At 43.5% G+C, this 21,488-nt stretch overlaps 1 protein-coding gene across 11 annotated transcripts in view; it reads right to left on the bottom strand.

The window, feature by feature from the left end:
- The window catches only part of SUSD1 (sushi domain containing 1), a 276,094-nt gene that overhangs the window by 156,900 nt on the left and 97,706 nt on the right, over positions 1 to 21,488 (bottom strand). For all 11 annotated transcript variants that reach the window (XR_007146102.1, XR_007146104.1, XR_007146105.1 and 8 more), the window contains exons 11-14: positions 20,419 to 20,510; positions 18,856 to 19,042; positions 7,966 to 8,062; positions 3,780 to 4,038 (exon numbers count right to left, since the gene is read on the bottom strand). Coding sequence is in view for 5 of the 11 variants with exons in the window: in XM_047829141.1 (XP_047685097.1) it covers positions 3,780 to 4,038; positions 7,966 to 8,062; positions 18,856 to 19,042; positions 20,419 to 20,510 (635 nt within the window). In the remaining 6 variants the exon portion in view is untranslated. The remainder of the gene's footprint in view (positions 1 to 3,779; positions 4,039 to 7,965; positions 8,063 to 18,855; positions 19,043 to 20,418; positions 20,511 to 21,488) is intronic.

The raw sequence follows: 21,488 nt of genomic DNA, 5'->3' as shown, positions 1-21,488 counted from the left end.
GAGAAATTGGTGGGGCCAGGTGAAGAAGGGAGCTCATTAAAACAGAATGTCATGACCAGATTTACATTTTAAAAAACTCATTCTGGCAGTTATATGGATCAAGGAGACAGAGTAAGAGACAGGAAGATGAGTTAGAAAATTTGATGTTCAGGCAAGAGATGTCAAAGGCTAAACAGTGTTAATGAGGAAGGAGAGAAAAGGATGATTTTACACAGCATTATGGTGATAGAATAGATAGGATTTGATGATGCACTAGACAAGAAGATAAGGAGGCAGGAGGCAAGAATTATTCCTCCATTTCTATCTTAGCAACTGGGTGCATGGTGGTGCTAGTTACTGGGACAGATACACAGAGAACTGGGAGAACTGGAAAACACTTCCTGGTTTCAAATTTTATTCCAAAGCTATAGTAATCAAAACTGTGTGGTGCTGGCATAAAGACAGACACATAGACCAATACAGAATAGAGAGCCCAAAAAGAAGCTCTTGCATACATATCAAATAATTTTCAACAAGGGTGGCCAAGAACATTCAATGGGTAAAGGAAATCTTTTTGACAAATGGTGCCAAAGAAGATATACAGATCTTTTTAACAATTGGATTTAGCAATGATTTCTTGGATGTGACACCAAAGGCATAGGCAACAAAAGAAAAAATAGACAAACTTGACTTCATCAAAATTAAGATCTTTTGGGGCGCCTGGGTGGCGCAGTCGGTTAAGCGTCCGACTTCAGCCAGGTCACGATCTCGCGGTCCGTGAGTTCGAGCCCCGCGTCGGGCTCTGGGCTGATGGCTCAGAGCCTGGAGCCTGTTTCCGATTCTGTGTCTCCCTCTCTCTCTGCCCCTCCCCCGTTCATGCTCTGTCTCTCTCTGTCCCAAAAAATAAATAAACGTTGAAAAAAAAAAAAAAATTAAAAAAAAAAAAAAATTAAGATCTTTTGAGGATGTGGAGAAAAAAGCACACTCATGCACTGTTAGCAGGATGCAAACTGGCGTGGCCACTGTGGAAAACTGTACGGAGGGCCCTCAAAAAATTAAAAATAGAACTACCATATGATCCAGTAATGCCACTATTGGGTATTTACCCAAAGCATATGAAAACTGAATTGAAAAAAATATATGCACCCCTATGTTTATTGCAGCACTATATACAATAAGCAAGATATGGAAGCAATTCAAGTGTCCATCAATAGATGAATGGATAAAGATGTGTGTGTGTGTGTGTGTGTGTGTGTGTTGCTCAGCCATAAAAAAGAATGACAACTTGCCATCTGCAACAATATAGAGGGATCTAGAGAGTATAATGCTAAGTGAAATGAGGCAGAGAAGAGACAAAGAGGAAAAAAACTTCTAAATACAGAGAACTGGTTGATGCCCAAGGGTTGGTGGGTGGGTGAAATAAATGGGTGAAAAATGAAATAAATAAATGAAATACTGAGTTCACTTATCATGATGAGCACTGAATAATGCACTGAATTGTTGAATCACTATATTGTACACTTGAAATGTAACACTGTATATTAATTATACTGGAATAAAAAAAGAAGCTTGTAACATTAAGAACTTTTGTGCATCAAAGGGCACTTACGACAGAGTAAAAAGGCCATCCATGGAATGGTAGAAAATATTTGCACATTGCAAATCTCATAAAGGATTAATATCCAGAATATATAGAGAACTCCTAAAACCCAACAACAAAGAAATAAATAACCTTTTTCAAAAATGGGTAAAGGGAGGCATATGGGTGACGCAGTTGGTTGAACATCCAAGTTTGGCTCAGGTCATGATCTCATGGTTCAGTTTGTGGGTTTGAACCCTGAGTTGGGCTCTCTGCTGTCAGCACAGAGCCCACTTTTGATCCTCTGTCCCCCCTCTCTCTCTGCCCCTCTCCTGCTCACACACGTGTGTGCATGTGTGCCCTCTCAAAAAGTAAACATTAAAAAAAATGGGCAAATGACTTGAATAACCATTTCCCCAAAGAAGATATAAAAGTTGTCAAAAGCGTTTTGAAAAGATGCTCAACATCGCTAATCATTAGAAAAACAGAAGCCCAAACCACAATGAGACACCACCCCACATCCATTAGGAGGGCCATTATCAAAACAGAAAACAGCAGTTCTTGGGGAGGATGTAGAGAAAATGGAATAATTGTGTACTGTCGGTGAGAATGTAATATGGTGCCACTGCTGTGTGGCAGTTCTTCAAAAAAATACAAAGATAATTACCATATGACCCAACGATTCCAACTCTGGGTTAATGCCGAAAAAATGGAGAGCAAGGACTCAAAGGAGATATTTGTACAGCATGTTCATAGCAGCCTTATTCAAAATAGCTCAAAGATGGAAGCAACCCAAGCATCTATCCACAGATGAATGGCTAAAATGTGGTGCATACATACAGTAGAATGTTAAAAAGGGAGGATGGGGTGCCTGGGTGGTTCAGTCGGTTGAGAGTCCGACTTCAGCTCAGGTCATGATCCCACGGTGGTGAGATCTGGTTCCCACTGGGCATGGAGCCTGCTTGAGATTCTCTCTCCCTCTGCCCTCTTCCCCACTCATGCTCATGCACGTGCACTCTCTCAAATTAAAAAAAAAATTGGGGCGCAGTCGGTTAAGCATCCGACTTCACCTCAGGTCATGATCTCACAGTTTGTGGGTTCGAGCCCCACATCAGACTCTGTGTTGACAGCTCATAGCTTGGAGCCTTCTTCAGATTCTGTGTCTCCCTCTCTCTCTGCCCCTCCCCTGCTCACACTTTGTCTCTCTCTCTCAAAACTACACCTTAAAATATTTTTTCTAATTAAAAAAATAGAGTGTGTCTTGGTCGTAAGTATGTGATGAACCTTATAGTCCAGGTGGCTCAGATGCATTAGTCAAGAGATGTTTCTATTGAGGTGCCTGGGTAGCTCAGTTGGTTGAACAGACAGCTTCAGCTCAGGGCATAATCTCACTGTTAGTGGGTTTGAGCCCCACATTGGGCTTTGCACTGACAGCAACGAGCCTGCTATGGATTCTCTCTCTCTTTCTCTCTCTCTCTCTGCACCCTTCCTCCACTTAAACATTAAAAACCTTTTTAAAAAGGAGATGTTTCTAATAATATTAATACAATGTTTTTCTAATTTCCATCACCAGTCTATGTGAATTTATCCCACTCTTCGAGTTCTCCTGGGACAACCCATCACAATGGCTCTTCCAGGAGAACTTCTACCCGGCCCACTGATCCAGCTCCTGCTTTCTGCCTATCCAACTCACTAGATTTATTCATTATACAATGACTACATAGTTCTAGGTAGAAAGAACCACCACTGGAATAACATAGTCTTTCTAAGGATAAGGAGAGGTGGGTATGGCCGAGGAAGCAATGGAAGGAGAAAATAGGGCAGTGCTGACGTTAATCTGCCTCTCCTTCCTGCTTCCAAGACAGAGTGAGGGGAGGCGGCAGCTTGGCAGGAGTACAAGGAAGTGACAGGGAAATCTAGATGTTCCTTTCTAACTAAGGCTTCAGAAGTGCAGTAGGATGAGGGCATTCCAAGTTTGGAAGAACCAAAACTAGGTCAGTCCAAGCATAAATCCAGCCAGGTCCTGCAGGAAGTTCAGAACATCAACCTCCTTAAAGGTTTCACCTGCCCATCATTTATAAAGGCAAAGTAGTCAACACATTTTTATGGTTATTACATGCAGTGTCCATCTCCAATACCAGGAAAACAAATGTCCAAACATTTAACTTTCACATGAAAAAGAAAACAGAGAAGTCACAAGAGTTTTTAAAGAAGTATATACCTTATTCCATTCACTTGTGATTCGTAATATAATGCAGTAATCATTCCCTTTTCTCAAAGGTGCATTATAGTATTTCCCATAGTACAGCCTGTCCCCAATAGATATCTCCATGGCATCATCTGGGACATCTTTGGCCAGTAGTTCGGCAGCCACATATCCACTGGCATCAGAGGTGTTGCTAAAGAATGAGGTAGCCCCTTCAGAATCACAAAAAAAAGTGCTTTGGAGGGCCAGGGGAAGCACCAACACCTGGTAGGAACTGGAAATAAAAAGAAAATGTCTATCAGACCCTTGCTTCATTCATTTATTTATTCATATTTATTGAGCACCTGCTATGAGAGAAACACTCCTCTAGGCACTAGAGGCACATACAACACTGCACAAGAAAAAGTCCGTGCCCACAGCGGATCGACAGTCTGATGGCTCCAACAGGTAGGGCACTTCAGTTTGAACCTGTATTGCTAACGCCACATGACATGGGGTGAGGGATCTCAAGTTCTCGCTGAGGATGGACGCCAAGTACATCCTCTAGAGCTGGGAGAAGTTGTTACAAGTATGGCCGCCCTGAGTGTGCATGCCATAAAGCCGATCTAATCAATGCTCTCCACGTGGGCAAATAAAGCCCAGCTGGGCCAAGGGTTCAGCAGTCACATGGAGGCTGGCCGCCTACAAGAGTTATGGGCTAAGTCTGCAAAAAGGCTCTAATCACATGGCAACCTGAAACGGAACTCATGTGATCTGCATTCCCTCCGGTTCACAGACTGATACCAAAGTTCATGTGAAATAAATGAGAAGGAAGGAGTGCAAAGTCACCATGAGTTAGTCCAGCCTGACAATATCCTGAAATAGCCTGAAAGGGACAATGTCATATGTGCATTGTGGAACTGTTCCCTAAGTGTGGATAAAGAGGCACACCAGCAATCTACTCTCCTTTTGTGTGTGTTTATTATGGTTTATCCCACCAAATTCAAAACCTGTCGGTGAAAGGAGGTGTCAGCATAAAAACGCACTGAGAATGAATCACGACTTCTTTTTTGTTCCCATCTCTTCAGTCCTTATCTCCTGCCTCTAGTATAGCACATGTCTGAACACCTGCTTTCCCGATCAGGCTTAAGAGCAGGGATTTAAATGATTGACACTTATATCCTTGCAAATCCTTACACAGTTCTTTGGCTGTGATTGACTCCCCACTAACATTTCTTGAGTTGAAATTTCAGTAAAGAGGAAAAATATGCATCAGTACCGAATATGATTGGGGTCATTTCCAAACCATTAGGCCACATGATCTATTTTACCAATAAATATACACTACCTGCTCCACATTCCTAAACGCCCTACCTCTTCCTTCCTAAAAGTCCATGGGTCACTACGTTAAGAAAAGGGAGCACCCCACCATAGTAGGTGTTGGACTTGGAAAATCTCCACCCCAAAAACCCTACGTGTCCCAGAGTCCTGATTTCCACAAAGTCTGGGCTCACTTTCCAGCAAAGGGCTTTCTCAAAAAGGTACAAAGTAAAGCCTGCAGGGCAGTGAGCTGTCATCACCACCACTGTAAACATTTACTAAGAATCCACTCCCTACAAGGGAACACTTGTAACAACACAGTTTCCTGGAGACCTGAAGACATTCCTACGAATCATGGCTGCAGGTAAGAAAGTAAATAGTGCGGCAGCTCCATGCTGCCCACAAGCTCCTCTTCAAATCCACCTTGTCTTTCCATGTAGATAGTGGTGTTCAAGTGCAAGTTCAAGGCATACCTTTGGTTCTGGACACTGCCCATTAGAGGCACCAGTCATGGGGCATAAAGCAGTCTTCCCCAGTTAGCATGATCATAATCAGCTGAGTTGCTTGATAATTATACAAATTTCCAGCCCCTATCCCAGACCTACTGAATCAAAATCTCCAAGAGTCAAGTGCGAGAATTTGCACTGCTGATAAAGCACCCCTAGGTGATTTCTAGAAGTTGGCAAGTGTGGGAGACACTAGCATTAAGAGAACCCGGGAACAGGCTGTATCATCTGTCCAAGATCACCAAGCTAAGGAGGCAGCCATGGTCCCAGAGCCCAGCTCCACCAAGTGCCCCAAGCCAATGCCCTACCCCCAATGATGCACAAAGCAGACTCAGGCCTGTCTCACACACTGGCAAAGCTGCTGCCCCAGCTCAAACCAGGTACTCAGGGAGAGGAAATCACCCCACTTGCCTTCTGGTAATTAACCCTGATGACGTTAGGGAAGCAGTTGTGGCTGTTTGGAACATGACTGTTCTGGAAAGACTTCTCCCCTCTTTCTCACTGCCACCCCCCCCCCCCACTTGAATGACTCACAGATCTCCACTTCCTGTTTTGGAGGCATTGGAGAGCACATTAGCCACAAAGATAGACTGTCATTTGGCTTTTCTTTTTGCCTTACGTAACTATTTGGCCTACATATTACATTTACTCTTGCAAGTTCTCTCAGACAGTGATATCATAACTTCTGTTCTCCTTATAGCAACAGAATTGCAGTGCCTTCCAGTAACTTGTCAGAAACAGAACAATGTGGGCAATAGCCATCCCAGGAAAGACCTTTAAGAATTTGCTGCACTTAAACTAATGGAAAGACAGGAAAAGCCTAAGTTTCATTATATATGGACACACAGATTGGGACACCTGGGTGGCTCAGTCAGTTAAGCAACCAACTCTTGATCTTGGTTCAGGTCATGATCTCACAGTTTGTGTGTTTGAGCCCTACATCAGGCTCTGCGCTGGCCGTGTAAAGCCTGCTTGGGATTCTCTATCTCCCTCTCTCTCTGCCCCTCTCCCAGTCACGCCTCACTCTCTCTCTCAAAATAAATTAATAAACATTTTTTAAAAATAAAGATAAATGGGGGCGCCTGGGTGGCTCAGTCGGTTAAGCGTCCGACTTCGGCTCAGGTCATGATCTCACGGTTCGTGGGTTCAAGCCCCGCATCGGGCTCTGTGCTGACAGTTCGGAGCCTGGAGCCTGTTTCGGATTCTGTGTCTCCCTCTCTCTCTGCCCCTCCCCCACTCACGCTCTGTCTCTCTCTGTCTCAAAAATAAATAAACATTAAAAATTTTTTTTTAAATAAAAAAAATAAAGATAAATGGACACACAAATAATAGATCCAGACTTTCTTTTAACTTTATAATATCTCACATTTATTTTCACCTTGATTGTACTGAAGGGTCATTAGACTAACAGGTCAAGACTGACATAAGACAATGAAGGTTAGGTCAAGGATGGCAAGGTTATTGCCACGTCCTTGCCTTATTCCTGTGAGAGAGTTGCTTATCTCTCCAGGGAAACCTCTATCTTCCTTTCTAAAAAAAAAAAAAGGGAATAATTCTACTTTCTTAATCCAACCATGACCCTCTAAATAAAATGCCTAATGGAAGACAATGTAGTTCTCCAACTGAGGTGGATTAATTCCATCCTAATGCAATCTGGAATCACAGAAGCAGTTATTAACTACCCAGTGCCTTGCCCTTAACTCAATACGTGGTTGAATTAAGAGAGTTATCCAAATGACCCTTTCAGAAGCCACTACCCATACCCAAAGATCATCCTTAAATAAAGAAAAACATACTCTGTCTTTGGTAAATGAAATGATGCTCTTGATCCATCATCACGAAGAGATGTATGTGAAGATATGAGTGCAAAGGATCACACCTGATACGTCACACTCAACCAATGCTTGTCCACTGACCAAAGGAATGGATTTAATTATTGAGCTAAGCTGCCCAAATGCTTGTTTCTGGCTCCTTAGAAGTCTCTCTATTCATTTGGAAGGGCCCTGGTTGGAGTTAAAGACCCAGTCTGTGCCCAAGGAATCAAAAATAAAAGGCCCCGGGGCACCTGCATGGCCGACTCTTGGTTTAAGCTCAGGACATGATCAGTTTGTGAGTTTAAGCCCCACATCTGGCTCCATACTGACAATACAGAGCCTGCTTGAGATTCTCTCTTTCCCTCTCTCTCGCACTGTGCCCCTCCCATGCACTCACTGTCTCTCTCAAAATAAAACTTAAAAAAAAAAAAAGTTTAAAACAATAAATGAATAAGAGGCCCTGCCTATACTACCCCAATAATTTGAGTGCAGCACCTAAAGAGAGATCTCCTTAATAAAACCAGTTTCCAAAACTCTCTATGAGGATACCTGGACAACCATGGAGAAGGGGGCACTGCTCACCTGATCGGTCCATTTTTCTCCTTGGCTTTCCTCAGTCTCAGACGTGGTAGAGGCTTTCCATGCACTGTGACAAAGTCTACTTCTGGAAGGGGAGGCTCTGAAAACAAGTCGAAAAGAGGAAAAGGGTGTGATCAGAACAAATGGAAGCATGACCAAAGTGGTCCTAATGGGGGCCATCAAAAGGAAAGTTCAAATGTAAGGACTGATGAGCATTTTCTGACATATGCTATAACACGGATGAATCTTGAAAACATGACACTAAACGAAATAAGCCAAACTTAGACATTGTATGATCCCTCCTACATGCAATATCTAGAACAGACAAATTCATAGAAGCAGAAGTAGATTGGAAGTTGCTAAGGACTGAGGGGTGGGTAGGCAAGGGGGAGTTAATTGTGTAATGATCAACAGAATTTCTGTCTGGGGTGATGAAAAGATTGTAGAAATAGATAGTGGTGATGATTTACAATATCATGAACGTACTTAATTCTGTGCCAGAAAACAGTTACAATGGTACATTTTATGTTATATATTTTACCACAATAAAGTTAAAAAAAAAAAAAAAGCAATTCCCCAGTGCTGACAGGGTGGATACAGTGGGCCTTACAGTTAACTTGGTGGACAGGTTCCAGATATGCTGGGGAAAACCAGCATATCAGACTTCTAGATCCTTCCCAATCACAGAACATTCTGTCCTTCTTTTGTTCTCTCCAGCAACCAGGTTTCCCAAATAGACTTTCCACTGGGAGGGGACTATGTTGGCTGACACCAGTGTTCTAGTATCTAACTGATAGCTACATTCACAGTATGAAGGCACCGGCCGCCATTGTGCCTTGAGATGCACTGGACACTAACTAAATGTACTAGCTGTTTTCTGCACAGGCCTCATCTCATATGATCTTCTCAACACTGCTATCAAGTGGATGAGATTTATAGAGGGAGAAAGGAAGAAAGACAAAGAATGAAATATGAATGCCCCCCCTCCCAACCCTGGCCTAGAACTCTGTTACAGTGAAAGTGAGGAGTAGGAGGCCAAAATAAACACTCAAGACTCTATTTACCCAATCAGAAAATAGACTTGGGGTAGAAATTTCCAATCCAAATTATAATAAAAACTTAGACCTTCCTAGAGAGATTTTAAAGCACTATCATGAGGGGCGCCTGGATGGTTCAGTCAGTTAAGCGTCCAACTTTGGCGCAGGTCATGATCTCACAGTTCACGAGTTCAAGACATTGGGTTCTGCACTGACATCTTGAAGCCTGGAGCCTCCTTCTCTGTGTCTCCGTCTCTCTCTGCCCCTACCCTGCTTGTACTCTGTCTCTCTTTCTCTTAAAAATAAACTTAAAAAAATAAAATATAATATGATAGTTGCCAGAGGGAAGGGGATTTGGGGGGTAGACAAAATAAGAGAAAGGGATTAAGAGGTACAATATTCTAGTTATAAAATAAATAAGACATGGGAATGTAATGTACAGCATAAGGAATACAGTCAATAATATTGTAGCAACTCTGTATGGTGACAGATGGTGACTGGATTTATTGTGGTGACCATTTCATAATGTATATAAATATCAAATTATTATGTTGTATACCTGAAACTAATATAACTTGTATGCCAATCATTCCCCAATTAAAAAAAGCTCTAACAGGGTGCCTGGGTGGCTTGATCGGTTAAGCGTCCGACTTCGGCTCAGGTCATGATCTCACAGTCCGTGAGTTTGAGCCCCATGTCGGGCTCTGTGCTGACAGCTCAGAGCCTGGAGACTGTTTCAGATTCTGTGTCTCCCTCTCTCTCTGCCCCTCCCCTGTTCATGCTCTGCCTCTCTCTGTCTCAAAAATTAAAAAAAAAAAAAAAAGCTCTAACAAATATGTCATTTATACATCATCAATCAACACCTTTATTAGCTACCTTTATACATCACGTACCATGGGAGGCTGGAAGAAACAGCCATGGAAGACACAGTTTCTGCTCTCCAGGAGTTCAGACTCTAATAGTGGAGACGGTTTCAGAAACAGGCAGTGCTCAGAACCATGAGAAAGTTATACACAGGGTATTGTAGAAGGTGCAGAGGAAGGACACCTGAACAAGGGCAGGGGGCGCTGAGACCACAGAATGCAGAAATACATGTATACAGGGGCAGGAGGTGGGAGAGAGGGCAGAGACAGAACTGCAGCCCCACCAGTAGTTCAGCGTAGCTGAAAGGTTGAGCCCCGGTCTGGTAGGCAACAAAGTGGGAGGTGTGGGTAGAGGTCAGATCTGAGGTCCTGGCAATAGAATGAAGTCATTTACAGATTTCTTAGCAGATGTGTATTTTAGAAAGACAATTTAGGGGCAGCTGAGTGCCTCAGATGGTTAAGCATCCAACTCCTGACTTCACCTCAGGTCATGATCTCAGAGTTGTGAGATCAAGCCCCGAGTCAGGCTCTGAGCTGAAGGTGGAGCCTACTTGGGATTCTCTCTCTCCCTCTGCCCCTCCCCTGCTCATGGTCTGTCTCTCCCCCAAAATAAATAAATAAATAAATAGATAAATAAATAATTAATTAATTAATTAATTTAAAAAAAAGAAATATTAGGGTACCTGGGTAGCTCAGTCAGTTAAACATCTGACTCTTGGTTTCAACTCTGGTCATATCTCATGGGTTTCCTGAGTTCAAGCCCTCGTGTTGGGCTCCACACTGACAGTGCAGAGCCTGCTTGGGATTCTCTGTCTCCCTCTCTCTCTTCCCCTCCCCCATTTGTGCTGTCTCTATCTCTCTCAAAGCAAGTAAATGTTAAAAAAAAAAAAAAAAAAAGAAATACAATGTAGACAGCTGGTTGAAGGAGGAATTGAAAAAGAACCAAAGTACCAGTTGTCCAAAACCTTGTCAAGATGTGCCTGAGGTCTGAAGCAAGTGACAGCACTGAGAATGGAGAAGAGGGGGCAGGTGGAAGAGACACTCAGGGAAAGAGAAAACAGAACGTGGTGGAAGATAAGGAAGGGGGAAGAATCTGGGCTTTGGTTTTGACAACTGAGTCAGCAGCGATGTCATGCAAGGTCTGGAAGAGAAGTTCAGAAGCAGCTCACTGGTATGCTTGTGGAATTGTCCAGCCAGCAGTTAGAATGCAGGTCCAGACAGGAGCAAACCGTGGTGGTGCTTCACAGTCAGCCGTCGGTAGCTCCCCGGGGTGATGGGGTAAATGCACCTCAGCACCGACCACTAGGATCCCCAGGCATCTGATACCAAGTGGAAGAGTGAGAGCCCCAGTAACTTTTATTAAACAGTGCTAAATCTAGAATTCCTTCCAAAGTCACCTAGATATGGCCACATAAATTACATTTCCATAAGCCTGTGGGATTGCTAGGGACCCTGGAAGGTGACCTGGAACAGCCCCTGCTTACACAGTCAGGGTCTCACAAAAGGCCTTGGAGGTCTACGCTGTTTCCAAGAGGTGTGTGTTCCAAAGAGATTCCGAAACTCACACCCCTGAGGAAGACGACCGCCAGGTTCCCGCAGACGCGATGGGGAGAGGAGGCTGAGGTTTGAAAAGCCTTGGCCAGGTCCTCCAGGGTAATGTACCCCTTCCAGTCTGAGAATTTCTGCCCTCAGCCCTTCACGCTAACATTGAAATGCCCTTTCATTTGTGATGTCCTGTTGTCACAGTAAAGCAAGTGCTTTTTATCACACATTTCCTGTTTTCAGCCCAGAGGGGATGAACTGTTCACTCTCTGAGAACCTTCCTCGGGCTCTTTTAAATTTTTCCTCTGTTTGCTCTTCTCTGATTAATAATTCCAGTTACTCTAGTCTTTTGGTTCACCTCTTAAGACTGCCCAGTTTTGTCCCGTCCTCGGTACAAGCAGAACAAAGTGCTAGCTCAGCTGGGAGAAGGCAGGCCCACAGAAGGAGCTGGAAAGCCACCCCTGACTGTTTCATGCTACACTGCCCTTTGCTAGTTTCATGCCTGCAGTTAGTTCTAAATGTGCCACTGCCATCCGGCCAATTCCATCCACATGTGACTTCCAGACTGCTTTCTGTTCCAAGACCTTCCCCACCTTCTATTTTAAATAGGCTACTTTTTTTTTCACTCATGTAAAAGCTTGAACTTCATTAGGCGAGTTGCTTGCCTCATTTCAAGGTTAAATAATCTTAACTTCCAGCCATGTTTTCCGAGGTGCTATTCCCAGTCCCGCGCCCCACCCCACCCCCCCGGCCCCAGCTGCTGTCCTGGGTAGATGTGCTTTTCTTTACATTAGCCTCATTACTGATTTAAATCAAATCAGACCCAAGGCCAGAAATGGGTCATGTCTGGGCTGGAGAGTGTAGTTCTTCCACCCTGGGTATGTAAGATGGGGGAAGGCCCCAGAAGCAAATGACAAAGGAAAATATGGGGACTGCCATGTGAGAAAACTCTGGAGAGTAAGGAGAAAAGCAGTGAAGGAGAACTTTCCCTATAAAAAATTAAATATAGCATAAAATTACAATAATTGAAATAGTATGGTACAAGCCCAGGACAAGCAAAGGAATGGAAGAAACTACACAGTCTAGAAAGAGATCCGAATAAATGAGAATATAGTGCATGGCACAGACAGTCTTTCTAAAGGTAGTATGGGGGACACCTGGGTGGTCAGTTGGTTAAGTGTCCGACTTCAGTTCAGGTCATATTCTCATGGCTTGTGAGTTTGAACCCCACATCAGGCTCAGTGCTGACAGCTCAGAGCCTGGAGCCTGCCTCTAATTCTGTCTGTTTCTCTCTCTGCCCCTCTCCCTCTCGTGCTCTCTAAAAAATAAATAAATATTAAAAAAATAATAATAATGTAAGAATTAAAAAAAAAAAAGGTGGTGGGAAACTGGCTTATCAGTTAGGGAAAAAAAATACCCTGTAAATTTAGCCTTATACTATATATCAATTCCAAATGGGTCTAAGTTTAAAGGCAAAAAGCAAAACTATCAAGAAGCATCAGAGGGATGGCTCAGTCAGTAGAGCATCTGACGCTTGATCTTGGGGTTGTGAGTTCAAGCCCTACATTGGGCACAGAGATTACTTTTTTTTTTTTAATTTTTTTTTCAACGTTTATTTATTTTTGGGACAGAGAGAGTCAGAGCATGAATGGGGGAGGGGCAGAGAGAGAGGGAGACACAGAATCGGAAACAGGCTCCAGGCTCTGAGCCATCAGCCCAGAGCCCGACGCGGGGCTCGAACTCACGGACCGCGAGATCGTGACCTGGCTGAAGTCGGACGCTTAACCGACTGCACCACCCAGGCGCCCCCAGAGATTACTTTTAAAAAAAAAAGAAGACAACGAAGCATTAGACAATATTACAGAATAAGAATTGATCTAATTTCAGGGTGGGGGGAGGTTTTTCTTGGCATGACCAGAGGCAGAAACTATAAAAGAATCAATAGAATTGATTACATGAAATTTTTAAATGTCTAAAATGTTAAAAAAGAATACTGACAAGAAAAATAAACAGTAAATAACCCAGGAGGTGGGTTATAATATGTATAACAAAAGGTTAATATCATTAATGTAGGCAAACTATTAAAATCAGTAAGAGAAAGGAAGTAATATAAGTGAAAATGTGTTAAAATTCCTCTAAAACACACCAACATGAGTAAAAAGAACGGAAAAGAAAATTGAATCTGTGCCAAAACTAAAGCCCCAACTTTATGCTATAAATTTCAAGTAAATACAAGGAAATGACACACATAAATAAATACATACAAAGACACCGCGTTGGTTCTTTTTGAATCCTCAGCACCTCCCCAGCAGATCACACTGCACACTTGGGGAGGCATGATCAACTGAAACTAACAGCAACAGAAACAATGGTAGCTTGCACCATAAGTCAGCAGCCATTACAAGGCTGGCTACATTCCCCCTATCAATGAAGTTGTGAGACTTGGCCTTCCGGGGAAAAGGAACAATCTTCTCTTCATCTTTACATCCCCCGCTTCAGCACTTAGCACAGGTCTTTGTACATAACCAGTCAATAAATATTTGCTGGGTTAAATTGTTAAATCACCCCATGCCCTTCCCACACTCTTCCACCACACACAGAAACTCTGGTTTTTAGGCTTCTGATGTAAAGAAATGTTCTCATTCATATTTTGTAAAAGCTAACGCTAATACAAGAAAATAACACACCCAGCCTATTTTCCTCTGCGGTGTATCATCTTGTCTCCATGGGGCCTAGGTCAGGGTGTGGATGCTTTCAGTGAGGGGAACTGGGAGATACCCATCCCCACATAGCCATTCACTTGGAGGTTTGGGATTTAGATCTGCTAGAAAGTAGCTGGGAGAGTTCGGGGAATGAGAGAATAGGTGGCCCATGGAGGTATGGAAGGGCCATACCTTCCTTCTGGTCTAACATTACGTACCCAGATGTCAAAGAACTTGTGCCCATGAAAGACTCTCAGAGAGTCCAGACAAACACAGGAACAGCTGGGATGAAGGCCAGTCCCTCTCCGGACCTCTATTGCAGCTTCTGCCCCCTGGGAGTGAGGGGGACCAGCAGGAATAAGTGTGGTACCCTGGAAAAAGCCCAAGGAAATAGGGTTCTCAGAGGACACAGGGGTGCACTGTCCTTGGGAAGTCTATGGGTAGCCAACCACGGACGAGAAGCCTCTGGCAGAAGAACTCACCAGACTTGGTCCTGTACAGTGCTTTCTGGGGACACCCAATAGGAAGAGAGGAGATATCAGACGTGGGGGCTGTGGCTTCTAGTCCTGTGGGGGAATCAGAGCTACCCTGACTAGACCTCTCCATTCTCTCCATTAAAGGGACAGTCTGCTAATGCTCAGGACATACCTATGTTTTTGATTGCTTTCCTGAATATCTGAAAAAAGTACATTCTCTTTTTCTTTTCCCGAATGCAGGCAGAGATGGGAAGGAATGGTTTCCTTGACATCCTTTCTTCCCTTTTCTCCTCCAGCATTCTTGACTCTATAATAAATATTCAACCTCAAATTATCACCGTGTTGTGTACACAAGTGGTTTAGCTTAACCTTTCCACACACATTTGTTTTCTCTCTCCCCCGTCCCCCACTTTCCCCTCTCTGGTTTTTTCTCTCTCCCTATGGGAAGACAAGCTTTCTGACTTGGCTAGAAAATAGCATAACCAACGTGTGAAAGCTCTTCTGACTCTGGGTCTACACCAAGGATGGAGTTTGCTCTTTACCCTGTCCTAAAAGGAGTGTAAGTAGTGGAGCTCTTCTGAGGAATTCAGCTCACTGGGCTCTACCTGAGGGAGCCTGTCAGCCCTGAGGCACAAGCCCTGGGAGAGGACCTGGTCTCCCCCCCCCCCCCCCCGCCCCCCCCGCCCTCAGGCCAACACGTTCTCCTTTTCTCACTCCAACACTTTCCTCTGCCCTTCAACGTGCCTAGAACTTGCACCCTCCTCTGAGGTCAGCGATATATTTAAAGCACTACTCTTCATCCTGTTCCCATCAGGAAGATTTAGTTTAATGTAAGGCATTCGGAAGGGAAATTCCATTCACTTTCCTTCTGGGAAATCAGCTGCTGAGTTTTCCAGGCCCAAATCCCTTGCCTCACATTTCTGGTAAGATTGAAAAGTTCAGGATTTTATTGAAACACAGCCATATCTTAGGCAATCAAGGCATACCTCTTCCTATCAACACATAAGGCTCTCTTTTTTCCCCTTTTATAAAAAAAGAGAGTTTGGGTGGTTTTTTGTTTGTTTTTTACCTTTTGAAAAGATCATAACAACTTGAATTTTTCACTTTTTTAAAATTTCAAATTCTTTAAAGTAGGGTAGAGTTGGAAAATATGCAGCCGTTGTCACAAAGAACTTTTTGAAGGGTCTCAATGGACTTAAATAGCTCAACAGTGTCCCCTGGTGGCCATGAGTACAGGGCGCTTCAGCTAAGGGGGCTATAGTTAGCCTACAAAACAAGATTAAAATAAATGTCTCCTCAAGAAGAGACTCCCTTATCCAACTCAAAAAATTTGAAATACTGATTTAAATCAGCAGTACAAACCAGCCAAACATGGTAAGGACCACAGAGCAGGAAACTAAATAGGTATTCATTTGACTAAGTCACCACAGAGAGATGCCCAATTGGACATTACTTCTCCTTCCAGCCTAAAACTTAGTAAATTCTTTTTTTTTTTTTTTTGAAAGCCTTTCTTAACTCACCAGCCATCCCCTCAATGCCAATACCATGCAATGGCCATTCAGGGTTTGTTGTGCTATGTGCCAGCACTATCTTTACATCTCTGCCTTCAAGGAGCTTAGTTGGGGAAAAGCAAATAAACAAGTAAACTAAAAAACACAAATTCTGGGGGTGCCTGGGTGGCCTAGTCGGTGAAGCATCCGACTCTTGATTTGGGCCCAGGTCATGATCTCATGGTTTGTGGGTTCAAGCCCTGTGTCGGACTCTGCACTGACGGCCTGGAACCTGCTTGGGATTCTGTCTCCCTCTCTCTCTGTTCCTCCCCTGCTCTTGCAGCCTGCCCCTCCCTCCTTCCCTCCCTCTCTCTCCCCCCGCTCTCTCTCTCAAAATAAATAAACGTTAAAAAAATTTTTTTAAATACAAGTTCTGAAAACAAGTTCTATGATGAAATTCACACAGGATAAGTGGATAGCGAATGATGGGGTGGAGACGGAGGTTATTTTTGAAAGGACGGGCAGGGAGAGCTTCTCTAAGGTACTGGCATCTGAGCAGAGACCTGGATGATTATAAAGAAGCCATGTGCAGAGTGTGCACCAGGAACAGTAAACAGTAAATGGAAAGGCCTGGATGCACAAACAGGTTTGACCCATCTGAGGAACAGCGAAGAAGGCAGGAGGGCAGCAGATGCTAGCTAGAAACAGAGAGAGCAGAGATGTAGTCAGGGAGGCAGGGAGCCAGACTCCATGCTTCACGGTAAGAACGTGGATTCTATTCTAATGCTAATGAAAACTCATTGGACGGTTTTGAGCTGGGGATGACACATTCTCCTATGCATTTTTAAAAGATCACTCTGACTTCTGAGTCAGAAGTCAGACTCAGACCATCTTTTTAAAGTTATGGTCTCACCACACTTGGGAGTGGGGGTGAGGGGTGGGAGACTGACAGGCACCCATGAAAGCAGAAAGACCAGTAAGAAAGTCAGTGTAGGAGTCCAAGCAAGAGGTTGCTGACTTGGATAAGGTTGCTTTGTGGTGAAGGTGAAGATGGAGAGAAGTGGGTGGATTCCAAATATATTTTAGAAACAAAAGCAGAAGTTGGTCGGGAAGGGTAGAAGCTTTTTCGCCTGAGCAACAGGTGAACAGGAATGCCAATAACCAAGATAGGGAAGCCTGGACGGAAAATGGCTTTGAAGGTGAGAGAAGAGTTGAGAAATCAAAATCCTCTTGGACTTGTCAACTGGGTGTGCAAGAAGTTGTTTAAAAGGTGACTGGATATATGAGCATGGCACTCAGGGGAGAATCTGGGACTAGGATACATATCTGGGAATCCTCAGCATACAGGCAATAGTCTTAGCTGGGCAGAGGGGGTAGATAATGAAGAAAAAGGAAGAGGAACAGGCAGAGAGGGCATCCGTAAAAGAGGACTGAGCAAAGAGGAGCCAGCAAAGAGGACTGAGAAGGAGCAGCCAGTGAGGCAGGAGGACCTAAAAGCCCAGAGAAACTGTATTTCAAGAAGGCAGGAATGCCAAATGCTATGGTGGGGGGGGGGGGGGGGGGAGGGAATAAAAATTAAATAAAAACAAAATTGGGCAGCGGATTTTGCAAGATGGAGACACTTTCAGTAAAGCAGTGTGGCCAGGACAACCACCTCCAGTTTGGAAACAGTTAAAGGAAGTACCTGAAGTAAGGATGTGGAGTCTATAGAACAGACACTTCTTTCAAGGAGTTTTATGGTAAAGGGGATGCTGAAAGAAGTAGCTGGGGGAGGGGCGCCTGGGTGGCGCAGTCGGTTAAGCGTCCGACTTCAGCCAGGTCACGATCTCGAGGTCCGTGAGTTCGAGCCCCGCGTCAGGCTCTGGGCTGATGGCTCAGAGCCTGGAGCCTGTTTCCGATTCTGTGTCTCCCTCTCTCTCTGCCCCTCCCCCGTTCATGCTCTGACTCTGTCCCAAAAATAAATAAACGTTGAAAAAAAAAAATTTTTAAAAAGAAGTAGCTGGGGGGAATACGGGCTCAAAGGAAGTGAGTTTTTTAGTTTCTTTGGTTTTCATTTAAAAATGGAGATCCTACAACATGCTTGTGCAGTGCTGGGATGATTTCTCTACTGGGGATGATGACTGGGCAGGAAGGGATGGGATCCAACACACCCATTGAGGGGAGCAGTCGCCTGAGGAGCGGGGACCAGAGAGAAGACAGAACACACGGTTCTGCACGAGAGTAGCAATGGGAGACTTGGGAGAGGCAAGTCCTCCGTGATGACTTCTAATTGCTCGGTGAAGTAAGAAACAAGAAGGCAATACTCCGAGTCTTAGCTCAACTCTCCCAGATTTGAAGAGAGACAAGAAAATGAGAGGAAAGTGAATTTTCCAGGGACCAGAGTGGGACTGCCTATCACTTCTCCCTGGAAAGGACAGACTCTTGAGGCACTTGCGACAGAATGACGATTAACTCATGTTACTGAGAAACAGTACTAATGAGAGAAAATTCTTTTTAGGTATGAAATGTTTGAACTATTTCAAATATCCAGAAGGAATGTAACCAGCATTCATAGACACGCTAGCCGGATTTAATTCGCATTAATGGTTTGTTTCAGCTGTCTTTTTAAGGAATAAAATATTATAGTCACAGTTACAGTAGTCTCTCCAGTTCCACGCCCTTTTTCTTCTCGCTCTTCAAGTTCATTCTTTAATGATAGGAAGCAATAGTGTTTCTCTCTATCTGGGCCCATCTACGGCTCTGTGGTGACTTCGTTCATCCAAATGCTGTTATTCAAGATTTACCTGTTATCTGGGTTGTCAGGGAGAAGACCACAGGAAGTTCAGAAGACAAAGCCTGGACGTGGACACTGTAGTTGGTGCCCGGATGCAGGTCCAAGCACACCTCGGGAGCCTGACTGCTGGTAGTGATATTAAAGATTATTTCCTGGGAAAATTCCTTCTGATACCATCTCTGGCCCTGAATGTGGAACTGAAACACAGAAAAGTTCACTAGGTGAATGGCTGGCCTGGAAGGCTCCAAATGCCTCCAAACCTTTTCTCATGAGCAATCTGGCTCTTAACTCTAAAGTTCCTTCAAAAAGTGAAATACAACAGTAAACAAATATTAGAGACGTAATACCATAAATACTGTCGCCACGATATATCAGCGCAATAAAAATAGCTTTAAATCAAAATGTGCGAAAGGCCGAGGCCCCAGTACTAACAATTTTCTTGGTCTCGTTCTCACATATACAATGAGCAATGTGAAAGTCTGCTCATATACAATGAGCAAAACTACAGGAGCAAAGCCACAGAACATTTTCCTAGAAAGAAAACGAAGGGGCGTCCAGGTGGCTCAGTTGGTTAAGCATCCGACTTCTGCTCAGATCATGATCTCACAGCTTGTGAGTTCAAGCCCCACACGGGGCTCTGGGTGGACAGCTCAGAGCTTGGAGCCTGCTTCAGATTCTGTGACTCCTCTCTCTCTGCCCCTCCCCGGCTCACACTCTGTCTCTCTCTCAAAAATAAAATATTTTTCTATTAAATATTATTAATTAAATAAACATTAAATAAAACATTAAATAAATAAAAGTTAAAAGAGAGATTAAATAAACATTAAATAAAAGTTAAAAGAGAGAAAGAAAGCAAGAGAAAGAAAGAAAGAACAAAAGGAAGGAAGGAAGGAAGGAAGGAAGGAAGGAAGGAAGGAAGGAAGAAGGGAGGGAGGGAGGGAGGGAGGGAGGGAAGGAAGGAAGGAAGGAAGGAAGGAAGGAAGGAAGGAAGAAAGAAAGAAAGAAAGAAAGAGGAATCTGAACTAAGCCTTCTCCAGAGCAGGACCTGAATTAGGAAACCCCAAGCTGGTCTGGTAAAACCTCGGCAGGATTCTTCTCCTCTGCCTGCCCCCTTCTGACATTCCCTCCATTTTCCTGGAATATCCCAGTACAGGGGCCAATACACATACTTTTCTGCCCACTTAAATTCTTCTAGTAGCAGCTCATCCCACGGGCTTTACCTTTCTTATTCACAACTGCATCTAGTTTCAAAAATTCCCCTTGGCTCCCTAGATGATATGTTCATACCCTGGTCAGAGACACATGCAAAAGCCATGGATTCCTTCCACGGATCCTGTGTGAGCATCAGCTCTGCATCGGGCTACGTGCCCAAAGAAACTTTCATGACTTACTCATCAATCCCCAAGGTCTCTCTCTTCAAATATGCACTAAAGTGCCCATCTTCTTGCTTGTGCTTGCAATTGCCACTATCAATCCGCCATTGATAATCACAGCTGTAGAAGTAGATTTTTAGGTTCACTGGTATTTTTTAAGCCTCCCACACAAGACAACATCTATACATAGAGTAACTTACTGAATACATCTCCTCTGTATCAGCTGTTTTTGTACTTCTCCATCTCAAGCAGGTTTCATTAAATATTGAAATGTTACTGATGATCTGTTTTACTGCAGGGGGGAAAGAATGAGAAATCAACTTACACTCTATACAAACATGCTACCTTTTATAGAGCATGCAGCTCCTGATCTCAGGGTTGTGAGTTTGAGCCCCACAGTAGGTATAGAGATTACTTAAAAAATAAAATCTATAAAATAGAATGCTATCTTGTCATGGAATCACTTACACAGGACAATTTCAGTAGTACTTTAATTTAGAAATTAGTGGTGGCAGTCTGAGAAACACCACTTTTACATTTATGTAAACTCAATCTTAATGTAAGATTTAAAATCAAAAGATACCCAGTCAGAGGATCCCTTTTAAAAATTACTTAAATCCAGTCACTGCAAACTCCCCTGGTTTACTAACCTAAAACTGCAATTCGGGCTTAGACAACCTCATTTATACAGGTAAGTATCAATTTCAAATTCTGAGCAGGGAGCAACACTTGAGCAGAGCATTGAGAAGTGCTCTTCTTTGAGGAACTGAAAAACGATTTGCTAAGAAGTTTCACAGCAACACTGCCATGATTAATAAATCATAAAGATAACTCCCAAAGCACCTGAAAAAAAGAAAAGTCTCAAGGGAACCAAGCCTTTATTGTGTAAACCCCTGGCCTGACAGGTTCCTATGAATGAAGCCACATTGGTAGATGTGACCCTTCTTTATGGATTGGGCAGCTTTGCCCAGAGAAAACCTGTTCCACAGGTCACAAGCTGTACTTCAAATGTTGTAAGACAGAGTAGGTAAGAAAGTACAGGTGTTTCAGAATAATGGAATCTCACTATTGGGTACAGAATTTAAAGATAACTAGCAGTAGTCCAAGGAACTTTATACTTATGAAACTTTCAAAAACCGATAACCTCAATACTATTTAAGTTTCAGACCATACAAAAAGGTAGAAAGTTTCCCAATTTACTCAAGATGACTGGATATCCACAATTCCAAAATTGTGCAAGCAGTTACAAAACACACTATGCCAAACTCAC

Source organism: Prionailurus viverrinus, chromosome D4 (assembly GCF_022837055.1).
Source record: "Prionailurus viverrinus isolate Anna chromosome D4, UM_Priviv_1.0, whole genome shotgun sequence".
Taxonomy (NCBI): domain Eukaryota; kingdom Metazoa; phylum Chordata; class Mammalia; order Carnivora; family Felidae; genus Prionailurus; species Prionailurus viverrinus.
Note: the sequence above shows the minus strand (reverse complement) of the source record. Positions and strands in the feature narration are given on the sequence as shown.